This window comes from Heterodontus francisci, chromosome 42, assembly GCF_036365525.1.
Source record: "Heterodontus francisci isolate sHetFra1 chromosome 42, sHetFra1.hap1, whole genome shotgun sequence".
Classification (NCBI taxonomy): domain Eukaryota; kingdom Metazoa; phylum Chordata; class Chondrichthyes; order Heterodontiformes; family Heterodontidae; genus Heterodontus; species Heterodontus francisci.
Window position 1 is genome coordinate 22,633,724 of NC_090412.1, and position 26,721 is coordinate 22,660,444.

Genomic DNA, 26,721 nt, shown 5'->3' on the forward strand with positions numbered 1-26,721 from the left:
AGCAAAAAAAATGCCAGGTGTCTCACTAAATCAGTGTCCAACATTGTGATGAGAAAGTTAGACAATAAATTAATCTTTTCATTTAAAGCTTCTTCACAAAAGTGCACATTTGTTGTTGTTTTGATTAATAGTAAGATACATTTTTAATGCCTTTATCTTTCTGAAATTGTCTCACTGCCCACCCCCCCCCCCACCCCCGCAAGTAAGACAAAAATTGTAATGTTGCCCCCCCCCCCCACCCCCCATGCGAAAATGTTGGACAACCCTATTCTAGACTGTCGCAACTTAGGAAGAAACCCTAACGAGCCCAAGAACCATGAGGAGTTTTGTACCCAAATCAAATATGGCTGATCTACAACGGAGGCCTGCAGTTCAATAACAGCGAAACAAACATCAACAAGAATATAGATTCACTTGTGAGAAACTTTGAATGGTGGGCACATTAGCTTGTGAAGAATTACAGATTAGTCTAACAGAGGTCTCTCTGGGCACAGTTTTCAGGTAGCTTGTATGAAGTAAGGTTCCAAATATCATCCTCTGATTGATTCTAGGATTCGTACTTTATAGATGGCTATTACAGCAATTGGGACTGATGAAACTTGGGGTTAATCCTCATTCAACGAGATACACAAAAATAAGACATAATGCACCTACTACAGGGTTTGGTGACTTGGTAGCTGACCATCCAACGAATATTATAAGCTCTATTATTAGACATTTTAATGTAGCTAATGAAGATGTACCAACTATTATTGGGACATGACTATTCCCTAGCAATGGTGTTCAATGCTATGCCATTGCTTTAAACAAAGGAAGCCAGGGAGGAAATAGAGGAATGCTCTGAGGATCATCTTCAAATCCTCACTAGATACAAACGAAATACCACATGATTGGAGGTCTGCGAACATTGTTCCACTGTTTAAAAAGAGTACGAGGGATAGGCCAAATAATTATAGGCCTGTCAGTCTGACCTCTGTGGTGGGAACATTATTAGAATCAATTCTGAGGGACAGGATATAATGCCACTTAGAAAGGCACAGATTAAATCAGTGGCAGTCAGCATGGATTTGTTAAGGGAAGGTCATGTCTTAATAACTTGATTGACTTTTCTGAGGAGGTAACAAGGGGGATTGATGAGGGTAATGCAGTGGATGTGGTCTACATGGATTTTAGTAAGGCATTTGACAAGGTTCCACACGGCAGATTGGTTAATAAAATGAAAGCCCATGGGATACAGGGGAATGTGGCAGGTTGGATCCAAAATTGGCTCAGTAACAGGAAACAAAGGGTAGTAGTCGATGGTTGTTTTTCCGAATGGAAAGCTGTTTCCAGTGGCGTTCCACAGGGCTCAGCGTTGGGTCTCTTGTTGTTTGTGGTATATATTAATGATTTGGACTTAAATGTGGGAGGCATGATTGGGAAATCGGCCGATGACACAAAAATTGGCCGTGTAGTTCATAGTGAAGAGGACAGTTGTAGACTCCAGAATGATATCAATGGTTTGGTTGAGTGGGCGGAAAAGTGGAATTCAATCCAGAAAAGTGTGAGGTAATGCATTTGGGAAGGGCAAACAAAACAAGGGAATACGCAATAAACGGGAGGACGCAGAGGAGTAGAAGAAGTGAAAGACTGGTCCCTGAAGGCGGCAAGACAAGTAGGCAGAGTGGTGAAGGCGGCATATGGAACGCTTTCCTTTATTGGCTAAGGTATAGAATACAAAAGCAGGGATGCAATGCTGGAACTGTATAAAACGCTGGTTAGGCCACAGCTGAAGTATTGAGTACAGTTTTTGTCACTGCATTACAGGAAGGACATAATTGCTTTGGAGAGAGTACAGAGCAGATTTACAAGAATGTTGCCAAGGCTTGAAAGTTGCAGCTATGAGAACCAACAAGGCTTGTTGGTTTCCTTAGAACAGAGGAGACTGAGGGGTGACTTAATTGAGGCATACAAAGTCATGAGGGGCTTAGATAGACAGGAAGGACCTGTTTCCCTAGAGGAGAGGTCAATTACCAGGGGGTACAGATTTAAGGTGATTGGTAGAAGGATTAGAAGGGACAAGAGGAAAAACTTTTTCACCCAGAGGATTGTGGGTGTCTAGAATTCACAGCCAGGAATGGTGGTGGAGGCAGAAACCCTCAACACATTGAAAAAGTACCTGCACATGCACCTGAAGTGCTGTAAACTGCAAGGTGATGGACCAAGTGCTGGAAGGTGTGATTAGATTGGGCGGCTAGTTTTTTTTGACCGGCACGGACACAATGGGCTTAATGGCCTCCTTCTTGTTACTTTGTTACTGTAATCCCTGTAAAACCATTAAGTGCAACTTACATGTTCTATGGTTCTAAAGAGAGACCACCTCTCAGGTTCAGAATTGCAGCCATCTCCTAAACAATGAAAATAAAACCTGCCTTATACCATGATGATGCTAGCCTGACTCATAACTAGCATAGCCAAAAGCCATGGTTGGTGCAGCCAGTCATGATGTCTTTTACCTGTTCTGTGTGAACTTTCTATAGCATAAGGGGAAATGGAGGAACATGTACAGAAATTTCGTGTCCAGCAAAAATATAGGCCATACAGGTTCAAGTGATTCCTAGGAAGTTCTGAGTATAGAAACCACCTTTTTGCTGCAAACAGGAGTTAAAAATGCTTGGAGGAAGAAGCATAAATTATAATAGTCATGGTGAAAATTTGTATGGGCATACTTCACGTGTTGGTCTACCAAAATTCCTAGTGTGTGTGATAAATTACTGAATGAAGAGAAGCAATCAATTTCACCTACAAATGTCAGCTTGACTTATTGAGTAGCATTGTTGTGTCCAAGTCAGAGGACTGTGGGATCAAGCCCCATCATGCACTTGAGCACGCAATCTGGGCTGACACCATATTGAAATACAGAGTAATGCACTTTTAGGGCTGGATTTAATGGGCCCCCAAAGGCAGGCTAGAAAGCTTGGGGGGTGGCCCCACAGAATTGCAACGGGAGTAAGGGGGCTGAGGGCCCATCGCCTTCCCATCTCACTGCGATTAAGTTGGAGACGGAAAGGGCTCAAGATGGCCTTCCCATCCAGAGGCCAACTGAGGCCCTTAAGAGGCCATTCAAGGGCTTCTTCCCACTGCTGCTGGAATTAAACCAGTGTTGGAGGAGCCTCCCCAACATGGAGAGGTTGCCTAGTGGAACGGGAATGACCTCCCTGCGGGCTTCGGGTGGTGGAGGGGGTGGGGCCTCCTCCCTGGGCATTCTGTGGCTCACAGAGAGCCCCCGCTGGCAAACACTCCACCTCCAGTTACACCCCACCCCTGCCCTCATCACGCCCCACCTCCCAATTGTCAGGGCCTGCTGGGCTGGCCCCAGCGATGCCGCCTCACATACTTTGGTCCCAGTCTCCAGCATTGGGTCTGCTCCTAGGCCTCCTGCAGTACTAGCAGTAGCCACCGCTCTAGGTGGTGCTACCAATTCTACTGAGCTGCCGGCCCTCTGACTGGCCGGCAGTTCTTAGAGGTGGGATCCCTGTTTATAAAGTGATGAAAAGCAGGGTTCCCCTCACTTTTTTGGGCTGGTGCCGGGACCCCGCCAGCACAACTAAATCTAGCCCTTAGAGTTATCTGACTTAGCAGAGCGTTCATGTCTGTACCATAGATGTGTAGATGACACTGAGTTGGTTTTGGATCAGTGGGAGCAGTTCGAATTATTTTAAGATACTCCTGTATTGGGAAATTCAACATTTCCAGAGTTTTAATTGGAGTCGAGTGTACGGATGCTACTTCCCATTCAAAATGAGGCTATGCAAAGATAGAAGTGCTACATGCAGTCCTAATGTGGGATTCCACTTACTCACAACGAAAGGGGTGGGTGAAAAGATTTTATAATTCCTTATATGCTGTAAGATATTGTGTATGCGCTGTGTATTTTGTCTCCATGCAAAACAATACCCTGCATTAATTCAACCAGTCCCCAAGGTGACAATCACAACTAACAAAAGATTTGCTTTTAGATTCAGGAGGTCATGCATTACCTGTTGAATTTCACAGTTAGGCCCAAGTCAGCAATGCTACAGGTTCCATTCTTTTTCACCAGGATGTTTTTGCTCTTTAAATCACGATGTGCAATAGCAGGCTTGCCTTGCGTGCCGTAAATTTCTGTGTGGAGGTGACAGAGACCGCTAGCAGCTGAGTAGGCCAACTTCAGCAGGGCTTTAGTATCAAGCACAGTGCACTTCAGGTAGTCATACAGTGAGCCATTCTCATGGTAATCTGTAATCAGATACAACCATGTGGACGACCCTTTGCCTTCAATGTCTGCAGCAATAAATCCTGTTAAAAATAAAATGGAACAAAACAAAGTTTAGCAATTGGCTCCTCGCATGATAGAACTAACTGTATGTCACCATGTTCAGGTTGAAGAGTAAATACAAGCTGATATATTGATAGCAAAGAAGAAATCTTGGAGAAAAATAAAGGGAAAGGATGTCTAATTAGAAATGGGGAGAAGCAGGAAAAAGGAGTAAATACACTGCTTTTAAACAAGAATAGCAAGCCGTCTGGAATGGAACAAAATTACTTGTAATGATTTAAAAAATATTTCATAACTATACATGAATAGGAATGTTCAACGTGACTTATTTTAACCATGTTACCTGTACGATAGTCAATGACATGAATAAAGTCTTCTCTGGTGATCAAACTCCACATAAGAACTCCTAACACAAACTATTAGACATTTCAAACACATTAACATTGTCTTGGATCCTTTCAATGTACTTGGTTGCAGCATGAGATGGCCCCACCCTTCATCCGGTTAGAGGCATTAATGTGCCTGCTAAAGCTGACTGATCATAGTGTGTGCTGGAATTTGATGGCCTATCAAATCATACAGAGAAAATGACATGACAAGTTTTAGGCAGTTTGCTTTCTGAGCTGTTAGTTTAAACTAATCAAAAATACAAGTATTTTTCATTCTTCCTTGCTACCCATCTCGAGGTAAATTAAGACAGAAGGATTGACTTGACTGTTGCTCGGCAACAGACAACTGGATTGTTACTGAAACTTGTGTCAGTTCATTTGAATTCAACTAAATAATTAATGAACATGCACTAGGCTTTTCCACTGTGTGGCAGGGTTTTTTTTTAATGAATTTGTTAAAACTAGTACAGAGAAAAACACTGATTATAGTTGTCACTCAGTAAACCTATTTAAACTAACCATATATAATCGACATTGTATTTAGCCTGATGGAATGTATAGGATGTAATTTTGATATAGTGTTTTGGGTGAAGTAAGTTTTAGTCATAATAATGATTAATGCATATTTTAGTTATAAAAATACAAAATCGTGCATATATTTTGTGATAACCAAACTACCGTGATGTTTACTCTCTCCCCCTTCCCTCTGCATTTTCTCTCCTCCCTTCACTTCAATTTAACATACTACTTTTACTTCCTTTATGTCCCTTCCCACTTCTGTTTTTCTCTTCTGCTTCACTCCTGTCTTTTTCTCTCTCCCTTTTGCTTCAGTTTTCTTCTCAGTCTGCACCATCACTTCTCATCTCTCCCTCCATTTTCCCCATTTCCACTCTCCTCCCCCCCAACCATCTTATTTATTAAACCTGTCTGTCTGTCACTGCCATCACAGATAGGGTTGCCAACTCTCATTTGAGGTATTCCCGGAGATTTGATCACATGGCATTCGCTCATGCGATACTGCTCATGTGATACTTAACAACATGACATTTGATCATTTCACATCTGCCCACTGTTTACAAATGTTATTGCATTTACCCTAGTTAAGTCTTTTAATATAAAGAAACAAATAGAATATTTGACTTTGTTTTACGGTGGGATTAATAACTTATAAATCAAAGCAAGGACACAAAAGAGTAGAAATATTTACAGATAATATTTAAATAAAATTACTTCTGCAATGTTTCTGCAGTATCCACCACAGTGAGAAACACCAAGTAATTTTTTTTAAATTCATTCGTGGGATGTGGGCATCGCTGGCTATGCCAGCATGTATTGACCATTCCTAATTGCCCAGCTTGTGTTTCTCTCTCTCTCCCTCCAGTTTGTGTTTCTCTCTCTCTCCCTCCAGTTTGTGTTACTCTCTCTCTCTCCCCTCCAGTTTGTTACTCTCTCTCCCCCCAATTTGTATTTCACTCACTCTCTCTCCCCCCCAGTCTATGTCTCTCTCTCCCAGTTGCTCTCAGGACTCTGAGTTTCCAGACAATTTACATTATGCCATCATCCACACAACCGACAATGATGCTGTGTTTTCGAATGATGGGGAGACCAGGAGGGCTCATACAATGCAGTTTGTTTGCAAACCATGAAAGCTGGGGTACTATGTATTCCTCTCAAGTCGCCAGCAGCTGCGTTTGAGACACCAAATCGCCCATTCTGGTAGATTCCTGCCCTAATCACAGTCGGTGCAAAGAGACAGCACCACCAGGATTTGTTCTGCTGAAGGGAAGAATTCAACGCAGTTGACACAAGCCTTCATCATCCCGCTATATGCCTTTTAAAACAATGATTAAATCCATGGATCCATGACTTTTCTGATACAGGTACAGAGTAAGTTGTAACTGCCGTAGATTAAAACAGTTTCATTCTTAAACACTACAGGTCATCTTGCAGCAAAAGCCTATGACAACTCTCAGGAAAACACAACAGCTAGTGAGAAATGCTAGCACATAAAGCAAATCTCTTCTCCAGCTTTCCAATAATGTTAACCCATGTCTGATGCATATTGATTAATTTTTGGTATAACTCACCTAGTATACTTTCGTGTCTCATTAGCACTGTCTGGTAGATCTCAGTCTCACGGAACCAGCTGGCCTCCTCTGCAGAAGGGAACACCTTAACTGCCACCTTCTCACCACGCCATCTCCCCATCCATACCTCACCATAGCGTCCTTTACCCACTAGCCGGACCATCTGAATCTGTTTTGCAATTGTACGTTGTACCTAGGGGGATGGGGGTGGGGGAAGGAAGAAAACAGGAGTTTATTATTGACAGTACACTAGCAAAAGAACAAGAACTCAAAATAATGTTCAATGTAATGGCTTTTCAATATCTGCAAAATATGATGACTGTACCAGTTTTTAACAAACAGCAGTAGCTGACTTACAGCAGAGTTCTGTACACAGCAGTGTGCAATCTTAGACTCAATTGTATATCATACTTTATACATAAATAATAAAAATCGAAATATAAAAATCCAGCAAGGCTAATGGAGAGCCCCAGGAGGAGGGAGAAGCATAATGCGATAGTTGTAGGGGATTCAATAATTAGGGGGACAGATAGCATTCTTTGCAAGTGGGATCAAGAGTCCCACTTGGTCTATTGCCTTCCTAGTGCCAGGGTGAGGGACATCTTAAACTGGCTTGAAAGGATATTTCAGAAGGAGGGGGTTGGGGAATTCAGTTGTTGTGATTCATGTTGGGACCAACAAAACAGGAATGAGTAAGCAAGCAGTCCTCTTTGGAGAATACCAGGAACTAGGAGCCACAACCTCAAGGATGAAAATATCTGGATTATTACCTGACCCACGTGCAAATTAGCAATTGGGATAAGTAGATTAGGGAAGTAAAACATGTGGCTGAAGAAGTGGCGTGGGAAACAGGGGTTCCATTTCAAGGGACACTGGCACAGGAAGGAACTGTACCGCTGGGTCAAGCTCCACCTGAACTGGGCTGGAACCAGAGTTCTAGCAGCAAGAATAGGACGGTGAGAAGATTGTGATGGGGGTGCGGGAGGGAGGAGGAGTGGGAGTAGGAGCAGGAGGGCTCAAGTGGAAAAGGCACAATAAATAATAGCTCAAAAATAAACAAAAGGGAAGATTGTAGAGTAACAGTCAGAAATTGTGCTTTAGACATTACAGATAAAGGGAAAGTATTTATACCAGAAGAGAGAAATAAGGATGTGTGAGTAAAACAGTAGAGCAAAGCACAGGTTAGGGTGTTCTTTATACAAACACATGGAGTATAAGAAAGAAATTGAATGAATTGCAGGCACAAATTCAACTTGGAGATTATGAATGTAGCCATTACGGAGATATGGCTACAAGACGGTCTGGATTGGAAACTAAATATCCCAGGTTATAAGCACTGCAGGAAAGATAGGGAAAGTGGTGGAGGGGGAGGAGTAGCCTTAAGGATGAAAGCACTTCAATGATGACAGCATATAACGAGAGGTAAGCAGGCAGTGGAGTCTTTCTCGGTAGAATTAAGAAACAGAAAAGGGTTTAGGACTGTATTGGGAGTTGTTTATAGGCCCCTTAGTAGCAGCTGTAAAGTGGTAGATTTATAAATGCAGAGATTAGACAAGCCTGCAAAAAAGGCAAAGTGGTTTTGATGGGGTATTAACTTTTATTATACATTGGGATAAGCAGACTAGCACGTTGGAAAGGTAGTGAATTTCTTGACTTTATCCGGGATAGATTTCTGCAGCAATATGTCCGAGAGCCAACAAGGGGGCATGCCACATTAATTTAGTAATGAGTAATGAGCCAGACTTAGTTAACAGCTTAACTGTGCATGAACATTTATCTAATAGTGATCATAATATGATCGAGTTCAATATACTGTTTGAAAGGGAAAAATGGAAAACAGCTATTAAGATTCCAGATTTAAGTATGGTTGACTTCAATGAGATGAGGCAGAGACTGCTCACTCTAAACTGGGCAAATCTGTTAATGGGTAAAACAACAAAAGATCAATGGGAGGTATTCAAAAAGAACTTAATATCATACAGAACCTGTTTATACCTGTAAGAGGCAAGATTTCTATTTGATAAAAAAAAGACAGCCATGGACAACGAAAGAGCTAAGAGACAATACAAAACTAAAAGAAAAAGCATACAAAAATGCACTAACTAGCACTGATCCTGGCAAATGGTGACAAAATAGATAGTAAGAGCCACAAAAAGGGAGTATGAAGCGAAACTTGCAAGGGATATCAAAATCAACACAAACACTTTTGACAACTGCATTAGGAAAAAGAGGGTGTTCAGAAGCAATGTGGGCTCCTGAAAAACTAATGGCGATATTGTCAGTGAAAAAAGGGGAATGGCAGACATGTTGTATAATTACTTTGTGTCAGTATTCACAATTGAGGAAGAAGTCAACATGGCAGACATCCCAAAGAAGCTAATATTGAATCAGCATTAGGGACTAACCCAAATTACAGAATGTAAAATAACAGTAATGAAGAAAATAAAGGCAACTATAGAGTTGCAAATTCCCAGGACCAGATCGTTTTCATCCCAGGGTTTTAAAGGAAGTAGGTCCAAACATTGCAGATGCCCTAACTATAATCTTCCAAAGTTCTCTTGATTCAGGAACTATTCCTTTAGATTGGCAAATTGCATATGTCACTCCATGATTTAAGTAAGTTGAGAAAGGGAAACCAGGGAAGTATAGACCAGTTAGCCTAACATCTGTTGTCAGGAAATCTGTGTGCTAGAGTCTATAATTAAGGATAGGTGACTGAACACCTTGAAAATTTTCAGCTGATCGGAGAAAGCCAGCATGGATTTGTAAAGAGTAGGTCATACCAGACTGATCTGACTGAAATTTTTGAAGTGGTGACAAAATTAGTTGACGGGGGAATGTCTATGGATGTTATTTATATGGACTTCCAGAAGACATTTGATAAAGTTCCTTATAAGAGACTGTTAGCTAAAGTTGAAGCTCATGGAATTTAGGGCAAATATAGGGACAGGTGGGGCTGTGGTAGGAATATGGAATTAGTGTAGGATTAGTATAAATGGGTGGTTGATGGTCGGCACAGACCGGTGGGCCGAAGGGCCTGTTTCAGTGCTGTATCTCTAAATAAATAAATAAATAAATAAAATAAAAAAATTATTGACCTGATTAGGAACTTGGCTGAGTGGCAGGAGACAGAGTAGGGAAAATGGACAGATACACTAATTGGCAGAATGTGACTAGTGGCGTCCTGCAAGGATCTGTGTTGGGATATCAACTAATCATCATATTTATTAACGGCCTAGATGATGGGATAGAAGGCCACATATCCAAATTTGCCGATGACACAAAGATAGACAGCATTGTGTTAAGAGAGGCTTCTATTTTTATTAAATATGTTTTTAAGAACTCATTTAAATTGTGAAAACAGATTTATTTGGAAGCCTGAAGAAATGCTGAACTTTGTTTTTTTCACTGCAGACACTGAAAGGACAGTTGACTGAAAACACTTACTGGAAAAATCAAGGAGTGCTAAAAGCAACATCTACTGTAGATCACTTACCTTAAGATAAATAAACAACAGGAACCTTGGACTAAGAGGAGATGTTTACAGGGAAGCCATATGCCAAGGTTTATGGAGGTCAACAGGTTGACTTTCTGTTTGGGGTTTAGGTTATTTTCAGTTCAGTTGGGGTGTCAACTGTTTTGAAAAACAGTTGAAGATAAACCTGCCAAGGACTAAACGCCCCAGCTCATCTTTCCTGCACCTTTCTTAATAGACCGAGAAGTCTAGTGTGCCAGCTCCTCTTTCCTCCTGTCTTTGGAAAAACCCTGTGATTCAAGTGTGTGCTGGCTGAAACCCCGATACCACATTTCTCCTGAAAAAACCTGCCACATTAATTCTCGACGCCGCCTGAAAAGAACTGCTCCAGAAAAGATCCCAGTGATCTGTCACCGTATACCTGGACGCCAGACCAAAAGGGACAACTGACATCCTTCCATATCTTTTTTTCTTCTTCAAGAATTAACAAGTATTTGGCCAAAGTATTTTTTTTTTCGGAACACACCTCTGCGGAGAGAATTTCTGCATTTTTTCCAGTGTGTGTGTTTGTGTGTGGGGGATTTTGAAAGGGAAGTTTCAAATTTCAATCAGTGTGTTAATGATTTGCTTCGTTACTGGATAAGTCTTGTTTTATAATAAACTGATAATTTTGTTGTTTATTAAAGAAACCTGGTTGGTGTCATTTATTCTGGATCAAGAGTAGAGCATATGATTGATCGCATCGGTAACTGGGTAAATATTTAAATATATGTTGTGATCTGTGCAGAAGTGGAACTAGAAAAGACAGTGCACGCCTCCTATCTCGGTCATAATAATTGTAAGCTGCGTAGATGGAAGTGTAATATTATAAAGAGATATCGACAGATTAAGTGAATGGGCACAACTGTGGCAAATGTATTTCAATGTAGGCAAATCTGCGGTCATCCACTTTGGACTTAAAAAAGTATAGAACAGGGAACAATGGTGAAAAGCCAGAAACAGAGGCAGTCCAAAGAGACTTGGGGGTCCAGGTACATGGATCATTAAAACGTCATGAACAGGTACAGAAAATAATCAAAAAGCCTAATGGAATGCTGGCCTATATATCTAAAGGACTAGAATACAAGGGGGTAGAAGTACATGGTTCCAGTTAGACCACAGCCAGAGCACTGAGCAGTTCTGGGCACCACACCCCAGGTAGGATATACTGGCCTTGGAGGGAATGCAGCATAGATTTATCAGAATGATACCGGGACTCCAAGGGTTAAATTACAAGGAGAGATTACCCAAACTAGGGTTGTGTTCCCTAGAATTCAGTAGGTTAAGGGGTGATTTGGGCAAAGTTTTCGAGGTATTAAGGGGAACAGATAGGGCAGTTAGAAAGAAACTATTTCCACTTGTTGGAAAGTCTATGACTAGTGGGTATAATATAAAAATTCGAGCCAGACTTTTCAGGAGTGAAATGAAGAATCACTACTTCATGCAAAGGGAGGTAGAAGTTTGGAACTCTCTTTCACAAATGAAAACTGATGCTAGATTAATTGTTGATTTTAAAACTGAGATTGACAGGTTTTTGTTAATCAAAGGAACTGAGGGATATGGGGTAAAGGCAGGCATATGGAGTTAGGATACAGATCAGCCATCACTTCATTGAATGGTAGAAAAGGTTTGAGGGGCTAAATGACCTACTCCTCTTCCTATGTCCCATAAAAGTGCTGTCCACACACTACCTTTTTTAAAAATCACTTACTTGTTTTGAAGTTTGGTGATGTTCAAGAACATGAATATTTTCTTAAATTAATTACTTCCCAATTTATCTGGGATTTTTTGGGGTCCAATTTTTACCTCACTGATCGTCACATTTTTAAGTACTAAAAATAAAATTTGAAGAATCTTCTGAGTTTTATTAAATGGGCAACTTACACAGACTTTAAAGAGAAAAACAAAATACTGTGAATGCTGGAAATCAAATTTTAAAAATGCTGAAAATACTCAGCATCTAGTGCACAAAGAAACTGAGTTAACCAAGGGCAGGTGCAGTTTCTTAAAGATCTGTCAGTTGGGACCTTGAGGAAAACCCATGCAAATAATGTATTGGTGATTCATCTTTCGTTAGAACTGGAGAAAAGTTAGACTGAATTTAAAGATCCCTATTTATAGTACAACATTCCTACTGTTAAAAATATGGGAATCAGGGAGCAGGGTGGCAGTCCAGAATTAGAACCAAAATATCGAAGTAGCCTCTGTAAAAGTGTCTAACAGATATACACACTACATGCATAACTGAGGCCATAAAACATTGCTGCATTTCACACCAGCATGCAAGGATTACATTTACAGTTGAAGTGCTCCTACAGTGCTGTGAAAATCTTAATTTTAATGCATTAATCATCCAGCTAGCCAACAGGTAGTGCTTGGATGTAATCTAATCAAGGAGTTTCAGATAACATGATAAACTGCAAAAGCAAAGCTTAACTGGTTTGTATATATCTAATTTTGGATTATATTGCCTTATGCTCATTACTGGTACAGTAAAAAGTTTAAAAATGTTATTTTATAAAGGCTTCCATACCAGTAGCTCAGTGTTCTGGTGTTCACAACTGGCTATGTTGCAGCACTAAACTGTCACTACTGTAGGATTCGTTAATAAAATAGGGAAATGCAAAATTATATTTCTTATTTAAAGTAACTACAGCTCTTGTTCATTTATGAATACAAGATAAACTATTTATTCTGTCAATCCCAGTTCCACAAAACAGCACACGTGAGATACCTGCATCTCTAAAGCTGACAGTGACAGCTGAGATTACAACTCCAAACAACTGAGAGATCAGATATTGCAGCCGCATTCCAGGAAGAACATGACCCATTTGCCAGTTAGTACCTGCAAACCATGCAGCTTCATACTCCATAATCCATCACAAAATGGATCCTGTGGAGACTTGCATTTACAAATAAGTTGGTTCTTCTCCAAAAGCAGCAGCAATATTCTAATCATAAACTTCAGTCAGAATTTGGAATTAAATTCTGTTCATTTTAATATGCTTTTTTTTTTCTAAGGCAGGCGCAGTCTCTTGAAGATCTGCCAGTTAGGACCTCCTGGTCAGGAAAGCCCATTCAAATGATGTATTGGTGGATTTGTCTTTGGTCAGTTGCCATTAAACTTAGATACACCAGTTCCCTTAACGGTTCAAAGGACATATGTTTATTGCAGTGTGACATTTAGTCAAACAAAGCAATATGGTGATAGGTTCAATCTCTGTACTGAAATTGTTCCCCTCAGCCAGGGTAGTGGTGCTCTAATTTAGCCTCAGTGCCTCCAGGCTGGGAAAAAGGAAGATAAGCAGAATTCTGCTACTCATCACTATCCAGTAACCCTTACCGCAAAAGCGTGTGGGTGCATGAGTGCACACGTGCAATTAGCTCAAATGTAACACCCATGGTTGTACAGTCCACCAATAGTCACTGTCAGACATTACACATATGAAGACTGGCCACTTTGGCTAGATACCAGAGTTGGTGGCATCTTTGAAACCATTCTCCATCATGAGTCACCATCTTCAGGAAACCAGAGTCACCACAGGGTTTGAATGCCATAACCTAAATGTATAAGTAGAAAAGATGCGCAGGAATTGGTATCCTAATATCATCTGACCATAGGTGGATTTACCAGATGCATTATTCCAGCAGGCTTTTCATAGCTGGGAGACTTGACAAAGCAGAAAACTAATATTCAAGTGCCTTGGGACGTTTTGTTACGTCAAAGATGCTATATAAACACAAATTGTTGTTGTTATACATGTGGCAAAAATGTTTTCTTTGAAATATTCTTTCTGGGACTGTCTCTTATTGATTAAAATCAGTGAAAATGTCTGCTTTGAAATCAGCTCAGTCTTCAATAGTGTATCTATTTCTTCAACTATTTTCAAAAAGAACATCGCGACTCCACGGCACGTTAGGATCAGAGTTCATATTTCTCATTTGTTACACATCCAGTTTCTAATTTCAACTCTGCCACTGGGTGGTGTCCGGGCCAAGCCCTTCCAAACAAGGAAAAGGAGGAAAATCAGAAGTTAACAATTATTCTTGGGCTGCTCTAAGTTTGACTGAAGAGCACAGTTGGCAGAATATGGAAACAAGGTCTCCTGCCTGTTCACTCAGCCAAGGAAGTGTGGGTGATGGTGGAGGGGGAGAATTAACACTTGCTCGAACACAAAAAAAATGACCTAGACTAATAAACAGGTTAGAATTTAATAATTTTTAGGATCAGCAGAAGGACAATAGACCTAACTAAGCTATACCTTTTCATAATTAAACCCAAGTTATGAGCTTTCTCACCACTCCTTAATCCCCTCTCCAAAAACGCATCTAATTTTTTCTTGAATCTGTTAATAATCTCTAGTTCAATGGCCTTCCTTGATAGCTTATTCCACAAGCCTGTTACTTGAGAAATTTAACTTCCTTTTCTTTTACCTGTAACTTGATTTTTTAAAATCGAGTTCCCTTTGAACTTTTTACTACAGTTTACTACATCTTGGTTAAGTTCATGATCTTGAAAACTTCACTGATAGGGCATGATGAGTCCTCCTTGCTTCAAAAGAAAAAAGCTCAACTGTCTATATCTTTCTTTGGGACTTGAATTTCTGATACCTAGAATCACTTTGGTTGCTCACTTCTTTGTTCTCTCAAATTTGCTAATTTGCCTCAAGAGCAACATGTTCAAACATTTTACTGAGTAGTCAAGAGCATATTACTCTGAAATAATTTTTTATGACAGTTATTTAAACAAAGACTCATATAATACATATTTCATTGTGTACTTGTGTGACAATTGTTGCTGTTCTCTATATTCTTGCAATGCTACTGGGCGTATCTGGCACCAGAACAGTGCAGGAAAAATTTCACTAGAATCAATGTTTTAAGAGAATTCCAATGCGCTTTAACAGCAGACTAAAGCACTGTAGTAGCATACCAATGTGCTTTAATAGCACACCATTGTGCTCTAATAGTGTATTGATTTGCTCCAATAGTGTGGGCTGGTAGCAGGCTGATGTACTTGAAACTTGGGTTTGGAAGGACAAAATCTTTGATCTAAATCTACTGTGCTTTAATAAAATTCTAGTGACAACAAAATATAAGGAGGATTGTTTGATGAAGCTGTAATGATATTCAGGTCTAATTTTCTTTTTAATCAGAGTTCTGGCATATTGTATTGTTTGACAAAGAATGTCAGTATGAATAATATTCATCATACTGGAGATATCATCTCTCCTCTGCAGGTTCTAAGCTCACATTTCTATTTGCCGTTTTCGTGACCCACTTAGTCATTTAGGAACTGACCTGTTAATTTGAAATGTGGATTAAGCAAAACTATCAGATGTAAAGTTGAAGATTATCTAAACAATTGTCACATTGTCCTGAGTACATGAAACATAATATATAAATGCAAATTCTAAGTAAGGAAACAACCAAACACTGCCGAGGCAGTCCCAAAGCTGATCCCTAGTCTGAGGTCTGAGTTATGGGAAGGAAATCAGGAGCATCTTGGGCTTTTCGTCTCAAAAGGAGGCATCTTGGTAAAAGATACAAGATCATCAAGGCAAATCAGGAAAATTAAATCTAGCTGCAAAAAAAGTCAAGGCCCACAGGTTCAACCTATTAAATGGCGAATTTAGAACTGACATTGGGAACCTTTTCTTCACACACAAACTGATCAATGCATGAAATTAAATTTGGGATATAGTATTGGAGGTGAATATCCTGAAATCATTTAAGAATTAATTTCTGTTTGGATAAAAGAAGAATGGCCTTCCTCATCCATAATTATGTCATAAAATGGGCAATGTGCAACCATTTTTCATCCCAAAATGATCCTTTGTAATTTGTGCTATCATCTGTGGGAGACTTGTATACCTTCTTAATTAGAGATCTCTAAACATCGGTTTCTGTAATTAGAATATCTTTTTGGTAACTGCATTGTCATGATCCTGTTTCTTTTCCCTCGGGAAATAAGCAGTGTGTCTTTAAGGCAGCAAAAGATCAGTACTTATTTAAGGCAGCCAGCTTCAGAAGTTACCAGAAAGTGCATCTTGGTTGCCCTGATTACAGCCATACAGAGAGGGAGAACAGGACATACAACGTTGCCCTTTAACTTTGAAAACTGTTTGTTCAGAGACAGTCGACACAGACTGTTCTGGCACGTGAAGGAAAGAGGAGAGCTCTCCCAGTCTATTTAAACTCTATTTGTTGTTCTCTCTCAGAATTCTGAAAAGTCAAGCCAGATTAATTCTTTTTAAAAAAAAAAATAGATATTTGTCGATGTACTGTGTTCAACACTTGAAAGAAGAGTTTGATGCTTCAACTACTGAACTGCAATTGCTGAACTCAAGACTTCAAGCAACCTTGGACTGTTCCACATTTGAAGATTCCATTTCGTAAAGACTTTATTGTTATTCTATTTTTTTTTCCGGGCAGCTGATAAACATCAAACTTCTGATAGTTTGGGTATCTGTTTGCGAATGCAGGAGTCAGATTCTTTAAATAAGTTATAAAGTCTTTAGATACTGGTTTATCTTAACAGTATTTAAGATTTTAGTTTTATTTTAAATAGTTAATTTGTTAATATCTAAAGATACTTGGTTTGGTTCACCTCATTCAGGGGTTATTAGATTGGTTCAATTCAGCTGTGGCTTTCTTTGATTTGGGAAAGCTTAAAGAAATATGTTATGCGACCTGTGGGGCGGTGGGACTGAATTGACAGTGCGTTGCTCCCACCGCAATCAGAATTATATATATTTTGATTGGGGGCTTTGTCTTGAGCGGTCGTGCCATAACAACATACAGCTTCACAATAGAATGGAATTAATGAACTTACTCAGGTTTTGGGTGTTTTGTTCTTTGTTCCTTCAGATATTTCTGTGAAAACTGGGAAAATATCTGACAGCTGGTTTATCGCTTCGGAAAAACAATACGTTAAGCTAAGGGCAGTTATTATCTGCCGTGCCCTGGGGTAGCAGGTAGGTTCCCAATTGCAGCTGAGGGTGAAAAAACGCAACAGGGGAGTGTCGGAAGTGGTAAAAATAGAGAGCAGATTCTTCTGTAACTGTGGAATGGGAGGTAAAAAGAGGTGAGGCAGCTGAGGCCAACCTCATGTAAATTCTAATAGCAGGATTGATAGAGGCCTAGAAGCAAACCTTTTTGTCTGGGAATGGCAAGAGTTACAGATGGAAAAGCCATTTATTAAGTGGGGCAAGACAAAAACATTAAATATCGAGCTGCCAGCTCAGCGATTCTGGGTCTGATCCTTGCTTTTTGTGTGAGGTTGGGTCAAAGGACTGCAAGACTGACGAGGACAATAAGTTGTTATTTGGTTAAGCTACAAATTACCAAGAGAACGAACTCAGCTTGAACCAAGGGCATTAAAATGTGCAATTGTGTAATTAGTGCTCTTACCAATAGAGGGAGCCCAGATCCACTACCTGAGCTCTGTGACTGGTCAATCAGATCTTTCAGTGACTCGCCTGGTGGAATGAAGGCCACATCCTGTTCAAGATCCCGGTTGTAGCGACGTCTGTCTGCCTGCCCCTTGTACCTAAAAAAAAATGTTGGTATTCATCATCCTTTGCTATTCATTCACTTTTAGTATACCAGAAGTCAAAAAGCACAGCACAGGCAATAGAACAAAGTTCAGCTTTCAGAGAAACAGTGGAATAGCTGCTTACAAATTAACATCACTTTCTATATTATCGCAACAAAAAGGAGGCAAGATAGCAGTACATATAATCACAAGACAGTCATTTTAAGCTGCACAGATTTTATATCTCCGAGACTGACAGAAACTTGGTGGGAGGCTTTAAAAGGGAAATAAACAAGGATGGAAGCAAAGGGGCAGATGAAACCTCGGTATAACATTTCATCCAAAAGAAGGCACTTATGGCAGTGTGGCACTCCCCTTAGAACTACATTGAAGTGCCAGCCTACATTTGGTGTTCAAGCTACCATTGAGGTAAGACTGATAATTGTACAAAATGATAGGTTAGAAAGCACATACAAATACAATATGCTAATAACCACTGGGTGACATTGTTTCTTTAGCAAGTTTGTGATGCCTCGTTCAGACCACACTTTTAATACTTTGACATCAATCAAACTCCATTTAACCATAGAGGCACTGGAACAGGGGAGAATGGAGATTTGTACAGAGATAATTAATTTGTTCCAACGACTGAGAAAAACCATACCTGTGACCGGTACTGTAACATTCCACTTCATTCCTTCAGCACCATGTGAAAACAGGATTTCAGGTTCCACATATATACTGATAACACCCACATCTACCTCATTACTATCTCTCTCGACTTCTCCACTGTCTCTAAATTGTCAGACTGATTCTCTTTCCTGAATCTGATGCTAAGTCAAGGGGATCCCCAAGCATCCATCAAGTAGGGTAAGCAACCAATTACATTGAAGTATTCTCATAGACAGCAAAACAGGAAGTAAAAACCACTGAATCCCTTCACTTTTAATTTTTACAAGTAGCAAAATAAATCAAAAATCAAAATCATGAGGGGTCTGGTCAGGTTAGATAGTGAGAAACTGTTCCCATTGGCCGAAGGATCCAGAACCAGAGGACACCAATTTAAGGTGATTGGCAAAAGAAACAACAGCGACATGAGGAAAAACATTTTTACTCAGTGAGTGGTTAGGATCTGAAATGCACTGCCTGTGAGTGTGGTAGAGGCAAATTCAATCGAGATCTTCAAAAGAGACCTGGATAATTACCTGAAGAGAAAATATTTGCAGGGCTACGGGGAATAGGCAGGGTCGTGAGACTAGGTGAGTATGGGGAGTTGAGGTCAGGGGCAGAACAGCCTTGATTCGATTGAATGGTGGGGCAGGCTTGAGGGGCTGAATGGCCTACTCCTGTTCCTATTTCTTATATCTTGCAGAGAGCTGGCATGGACTCAACTGGCTGAATGGCCTCCTTGTGTGCTGTAACCATTCTATGATTCCGACATTCAGTACTGGATTAACAGAAATTTCCTCTAAATATTGGGAAGACCGAAGCCATTGTCTTCAGTCCTTGTCACAAACTCCACTCCCGAGCCACTGACTCCATCCCTCTCCCTGACAACTGTCTGTGACTGAACCAGACTGTTCGCGACCTTGGTGTCATATTTAACCCCACTTCCACCTTCATAACATCCTCTGACTCTGTTCCTGCCTCACCTTGTCTGCTACTGAAACTTTCATCCATGTCTTTGATACCTCTAGACTTGACTACTCCAACACTCTGTTGGCCGGCCTTCCACCCTCTATAAACTTGAGGTCATCAAAACTCTGCTGCCTGTTTCCCAGCTCACACCAAGTCCCATTCACCCATCACCCTGGCCCCCACTGGCTCCTGATCTGGCAACGCCTCATTCTTAAAAATTTCATCCTTGTTTTCAAATCCTTCCATGATCTCTCCCCTCCCCATCTCTGTAACCTCCTCTAGCCCTACAATTCTTTGCGATCTCTGCACCCCTCCAATTCTGGGCTCTTGTACCACCTTACTTTTAATCACACCACCATTGGCAGCAGTGTATTCACTTGCCTAGACCCTTACCTCTGGACTTCCCTTCCTAAACCTCCCTTTCTCTCCTCCTGCTCCTTAAAACCTACCTCTGATCAAGCTTTTGGTCATCTGCCCTAATACCTCCTTAAGTGATCCGGTGTCAAATTTTGTTTGATAACACTCCTTTGAAGCTCCCTGGGACATTTTACTACATTAAAGGTGCTATATAAATGCAAGTTTTTGTTGTTGCTCAACCGCTAGGTACAAACAGGATGTAAGTAGTGTATAAGCTGGTAGTGGGACTTTCAGGACTTGCATCTTCAGGCCAGCTTGGAGCACTTACCATTCTGAGCTGCAAGCGAAAACAATAATGTTCAAGGCAGTTACCTCTGGGATGGCATTAGGAAAAGTCCTGCACTTAGTAACTTAAAAAAAATGGTCACCTCACAAGCATGTTAGCTTCTTGCCCTTTCCTTGGTGTCCCATCCTGCTACACAACAAAAGCAATTACACTGCACTAATTTGTTATCCTATGTTTATTAGTGCTTTTACGAATGAAATTACAGATCAAGTCAATCAAATAATACTTGGACTAATTACTTTTTTTTACATAAAAGCCTAAAACACTAGAAACAGCACCTACAACTCTAGATTTTATATTAATGCAGAACTTAAAATGTAAAAATTTAAGAAATTGCCAATAGCTAGAATACACAGAACACACGTAACCTCACTTTTACTTTAAAACATATTTGAATTAGCTCTTACCTGAAATAGAAAGCAGTTGTGATTATAACCAGGACAAAGATGCAGACGATTAGCGAGATTAACAAGCCTAATCGGTGGACATCACCTTCAAATAGTCCACCTGTTTACAAGGAAAAGTTACGTTAAAAAAATTCCAAGTACCATTGAAGACTGATGGCAATCATAGGTGTAATGCCAAAATACACATCACAAAAAATTTACCAACAAATAATTAGTTTAACACTAATTACAAGGCATCTTCTATTGGTGATAAGGGCATTCAGCAAAAAATGTCCACAATGGCTTATGATCAAAAAACTAATTCCAATCAGTGACACCTAAATCAATGGCTAGAAAGGTAGGCAGAAATAAATCCTGTTAAGGAATATGATAAGGAATAGGAAGCTTTTATTAGTAAAATCAATATCTAGCATAATAGTTACTTTTTACTTGAAGGAAATACATATGTAAATTTTATTTTTCGTAGCATGTACTATAGAACAGCACTCATACTAGAATTGTCATTTAGTTGCTTATGCCAAAAATGCAAAATCTGCAATATATTAAAAGTCTTGCATGTCAACTTTATGCATTATAAATTCCTACATCCACATTTATAAAGGAAACTGCTTATGTAAACCTCTACTGTCTTAATTACACCACACTGCTAGTGGTAGAGCTGGAACATCTCAGTTTTGCATCTGCCAGCTCCTTTCCTCAACCTGCTACGCAGAGAAATGTCTACGCTTGAACCAACTCTCCTTCCCTGCATTCACAAGTTGCTGTTAAGGATCACTTTAAATGTGAAGCTGAATTGGGGCGGCACAGTGGCGCAGTGGTTAGCACTGCAGCCTCACAGCTCCAGCGACCCGGGTTCAATCCTGGGACTGCCTGTGTGGAGTTTGCAAGTTCTCCCTGTGTCTGCGTGGGTTTTCTCCGGGTGCTCCGGTTTCCTCCCACAAGCCAAAAGACTTGCAGGTTGGTAGGTAAATTGGCCATTATAAATTTCCCCTAGGGAAAAATAGGGACAGGTGGGGATGTGGTAGGAATATGGGATTGGTGTGGGATTAGCATAAATGGGTGGTTGATGGTCGGCACAGACTCGGTGGGCCGAAGGGCCTGTTTCAGTGCTGTATCTCTAAAACTACATTCGCAAACCTGGTACAATTATCCCCCTTTCTAACATTGCTTCACCTGAAAGCTACTCTTGGATTTGACTCTCCACATGCAGTGCTATGGGCAATCAGTATATGAATTAGTGTGCATAAATGTATTAGCAGTATAATTTCAAACTATTAAAGACATTTAAACAAACAGAGGAACATTGCACTGATTGCAGATGCATCATCCTTCAAATAAGTATTAGCCATGTGTTACCTATCACTCCACTGCAAAGCTCATGTCATAGTGCTTCAGAAAAATGTTGTAAGGACAGCACAGACCACACACTTTGCCACAGTGAAGCAAAAGCAATTCAAAGCAGTAAAGATTAGCACAGAGCCAATGCAATTCAAGTACACAATATTTTAGCTGAGCAGACGATGACAAAGCCACTATAAATCATGGGTATCACCCTGCTTTATGAACAAATGCAATAAACTGCAATCGTCCAGACCTGCCAACAGATGGGGAGATTGAAACCAACAACCCTGAACCATAAAATTAACATAAGGCATCAGAAATATAAATTTCTAATGGAAGTTATCAATAAAATTTTTCAAGTTGGATTTGAAACCTTACATATTTTCCCAATTTAAAAATCATACTTGAGTTAAGAATGCCAAGCAAGTCTTTTTTTTTTAAATGAGACAAAAGTTCAGATACCCAGAAACTGTAAACTCTATCTACAGTTTACCTGAATTAGAAATCGGAGTAAGCGTTGGGTGCAAATCCTTGTTACAGAAGTCGGTCTTACAGCACTCAATAGTTCTCCGTTTTCTCACTTTTGTTGAATCCTATAGGGGTGGGGAGAAGTCACAAGTCAATGATTTAGGTGTTTCCAAGCCTAGGTTCCATCTTGATAAGTAATTGAAGTTAGTTTACATTACATGCTTAAAACGAAGATTTGACCACTACTACATCTTTCAATAATGAAAGATTTTCAGTAAGAAAAATCCTCTTCCTCCTTCAGATTAATTTCAGTGTTTCAAAAAATTCATTCTCGGAACGTGGGCACCATTGGCATATTAGGGAAATGGCTAAAAGCTAGGTCAAAGAGGTTGGTTTTAAGGATTATCTTAAAGGAAGAAAGAGAGGTAGAGAGTTGGAGAGGTATAGGGAGCGAATTCCAGAGCTTAGGATCCAGGCAGTTAAAGCCACAACCACTAATGGTGGAACAATTAAAATTGGGAATGCTCAAGAAGCCGCCAGAATTAGATGAGCGCAGGTATCTCGGCGGGTTGCAGGGCTGGAAGAGAATACAGAGATGGGGGGGGCGAGGCCATGAGGGATTTAAAAACTAGGGCGAGAGCTTGAAAATCAAGGCTTTGCTTAACAGGTGATGGGTGAATAGGACTTGGTGCGAGTAAGGTTATGAGCAGATTTTGGATAACCTCAAGTTTACAGAGGGTAGAATGTGGGAGACCAGCCAGGAGTCAGGTTTAGAGACAACAAAAGCATGAATATGGGCTTCAGCAGCAAACGAGCTGAGGCAGAGCAGAGATGGGCGATGTCACAGAGGTGGAAATAGGCTATCTTGATGATACAGAGGTTACGGGGTTGGTAGCTCAGCTTAGGGTCAAACAAGGTGCCAAGGTTGCAAACAGACTGGTTCAGCCTGAGACAGTAACGGAGAGGAATGGAGTCATTCCTCGTGCATACCTCATTCATTCCTTCACAACAGTTTCAAGGAAAGATGGTGAGAGGAGATGATCAGTAGCTGGATTATGATCAATTATTAATGACAATGCGTATACAAAAAAAAAAAATCAATCTAGCAGAAGAATTTAATTCATTGCAAATTTGAGATTTTCCAAGTAGGCATACAGGACAGAACAGAAATCTTTGCAGAATGTAGAGAAAAGATGATTATGGATTCTTGAGAAACCTTTTTAACTGAATGACAACATACAAACTAGGAGCAGGAGAAGGCCACCTGACCCCTCGAGCCTGCTCTGCCATTCAACAAGATCATGGCTGATTTGACTGTACATATTCCCACCTACCCCCAATAACCTTTCACCCTCCTTGCTTATCAAGAATCTACCTCTGCCTTAAAAATATTCAAAGACTCTCTTCCTCAAAAGGCGGTAGAAGCAGAGTTCCAAAGACACGACCCTCAGAGGAAAAATTTCTCATCATCTGTGTCTTAAATGGGCGATCTCTTATTTTTAAACAGTGACCCCTAGTTCTAGATTCTCCCACAAGAGGAAACATCCTTTCTACATCCACCATGACAAGACCCCTCAAAATCTTCTGTTTCAATCAAGCCGCCGCTTCGTCTTCTAAACTCCAGTGGATACAAGCCTAGCCTGTCCAACCTTTCCTTGCAAGACAACCCACCCATTCCAGGTATTAGTCCAGTAAACCTTCTCTGAACTGCTTCCAAGGCATTTACATCCTTCCTTAAATAAGGAGACCAATACTGTACACAGTACGCCAAATATGATCACACTAATGCCCTGTATAACTGAAGCATAACCTCCCTACTTTTGTATTCATCTCCCCTCGCAATAAATGATAACATTCTATCAGCTTTCCTAATTACTTGCTGTACCTGCATACTAACCTTTTGCAATTCATGCATGAGGACACCCAGATCCCTCTGCATATCAGAGCTCTGCAATCTCTTACCATTTAGACAATATGCTTCTTTTGTATTCTTCTTGCCAAAATGGACAATTTCACATTTTTCCACATTATACTCCACTTGCCCACTGACATAACCTATCAATATTCCTTTGTAGCCTCCTTATGTCCTCTTCATAACTTACTTTCCTACCTATCTTTGTGTTATCAGCTCATGGTGCAGGGGGTCTGATGAAAAGCACACCTGCCAAGAGTGAGGCATATGAACTTCGTCATATGGAACATTAATTTTAAATCCTTACTGGACTGAAAACATGGCAGCACCTGCATTCTAAATGGACAGTGGCTGGAAATATTTGCATTCTAAGAGACAGTTGCCTGGAGAAGACAATGGAACTGCTCCCTGGAATTCACCAAATGGATTTTAATCAAAAGACATTGAGGGTGTGAAAGTCAGCATTCCAGCCCCCTACTGAGGATGTCTACTGAGATTAAAAGAATCCACAAAACATGCCAGGAAGGTTGGCCTGCAAAAAAGAGCTAGTCACATGACTGGCCTGCTGGCCCAGGTTTGGTTTGAATTATATTCACAGAACAGTTTGAGGTCAGACTGCAACTGAACTTGAAGGAAGACAGCATCGCCCTGTCTCGCTCTCTCACAAAAAGAAGAAACTGCAACTGGATTTCAAGAAGACAGAAAACCATCGAAACAAGTTTGAAAGATGTACTGGATGGCAAAATCAAACTGCAATCAAAGACTTTACATCAAACTCAAAAGACAGTAAATGAACTCCAGTTATTGCTTCCAACCTTTCCCCTTGATTCTTGCTCCTTTTCTGTCTCCATCTGCGTGTTTATGGCATATGCATGCTAGCCTGGTTGCATCGCGTATTTTTAGCAGTTTTAACCGAATTAGAGTTTTAAGGTTAATAAACTTAGATCTTCCTTTTTTAAAATCTAAGAAAACTTGTATGGTTGATTTCATTGCCAATACAGTTGGCGAGCAGTGAGCAAGGACTCACTGACGGGAAACTAAAAACGCTATGTTTTAAAAATTAAACCCTGTTACAGTCAAACCAGGAAAAGGCTGAGAGGGAACCCCTAGACCTCTTTCTCACAGGGTCGTAACAGAAATTTGGGGGCTAGCATCCGGATTTGACCCACAGACGAGAAATTGGAAGTGGGAAGTCAAATTGATCCCAATCAAAAAGAGAAAAGATTTCAATACCGGTTTTCTTATGTTTGTGTGTGCTAGAATACAAACATGTCTGCGACTGAAACCAGTAGCTCCCTAAGCCAGGGTGAAATAACTTGGGATAAGTTAAAAGCACTGTCAATGGAAAAATTGAGAAAAATGACTGAGCAGTGTGGGATCACTGTCTGTGCTAAGGCTAGAAAGCCTGAATTCCTAAGACCAGTGGTCAACCATTTTTCCCTTGAATCAGAAGAAGCAGAAACTGGGTTAGAAATAGACTCCAACAGGATATTGCTAGCAATTGGAACAGAGGAAACTTGAACGAGAAGACAGGGAAAAAGAGAGGAGAGAGAAAGAATGAACCTTCCAGAAGGAATGTGAGGAAAAAGAAAAAGAGACACGAGAAAGAAAAAGAGCGAAAGGAAAGAGAAAGAAAGAAAGACAGGAGAGAGAGAGAGCGCATGAGGGAGAGGGAGAGAGAAAGAACCTTCCAGAAGGAATACGAGGAGAGAGAGCTGAGGCGGCTTGAGTTAACTAGGGGGCGACAATGTAACCCCAGTGAAAGCACGGCCAATATGGAGGATCATAATTCAGGAGTGGGTACTGAATTGTTAAAATTTACTCAATTGATGCCAAAATTCAATGAGGGAGATGTAGAAGAATTTTTGTACCTTTTGAAAAACTGGCAAGGCAGTTAAAGTGGCCAGCTGAGACTTGGACTCTGCTGTTACAAAGCAAGTTAACAGGAAAGGCCCATGAGGTTTATTCCCTGTTGCCAGATCAGAGTTCATCAAATTATGAACTGACAAAAATGCTATCCTCGGGGCATATGAAAACCCCTACCACCCAGTCAGCCAACCCCGGGCTGTCTAACATCAGTGGTAGGGAAACTATTGGAAAAAATTCTGAGGGACAGGATTAATCTCCACTTGGACAGGCAGGGATTAATCAAGGATAGTCAGCATGGCTTTATCAGGGGGAGATCATGTCTGACAAACGACTGAATTTTTCGAGGCGGTGACTAGATGTGTAGATGAGGGTAAAACAATTGATGTAGTCTACATGGACTTCAGTAAGGCTTTTGATAAGGTCCCACATGGGACATTGGTTAAGAAGGTAAGAGCCCATGGGATCCAGGGCAATTTGGCAAACTGGATCCAAAATTGGCTTAGTGGCAGGAGGCAGAAGATGATGGTCGAGTGTTGTTTTTGCGGTTGGACGCCTGTGA

General features: G+C 40.5%; 1 protein-coding gene across 2 annotated transcripts in view; it reads right to left on the minus strand.

The window, feature by feature from the left end:
• bmpr1aa (bone morphogenetic protein receptor, type IAa) overlaps positions 1–26,721 on the minus strand; it is a 279,113-nt gene that overhangs the window by 10,436 nt on the left and 241,956 nt on the right. For both annotated transcript variants that reach the window (XM_068020209.1, XM_068020208.1), the window contains 5 exons: positions 22,407–22,506; positions 20,573–20,672; positions 17,701–17,839; positions 6,774–6,966; positions 4,020–4,317 (listed from right to left, as the gene is read on the minus strand). In XM_068020209.1, the coding sequence (XP_067876310.1) occupies positions 4,020–4,317; positions 6,774–6,966; positions 17,701–17,839; positions 20,573–20,672; positions 22,407–22,506 (830 nt within the window). The remainder of the gene's footprint in view (positions 1–4,019; positions 4,318–6,773; positions 6,967–17,700; positions 17,840–20,572; positions 20,673–22,406; positions 22,507–26,721) is intronic.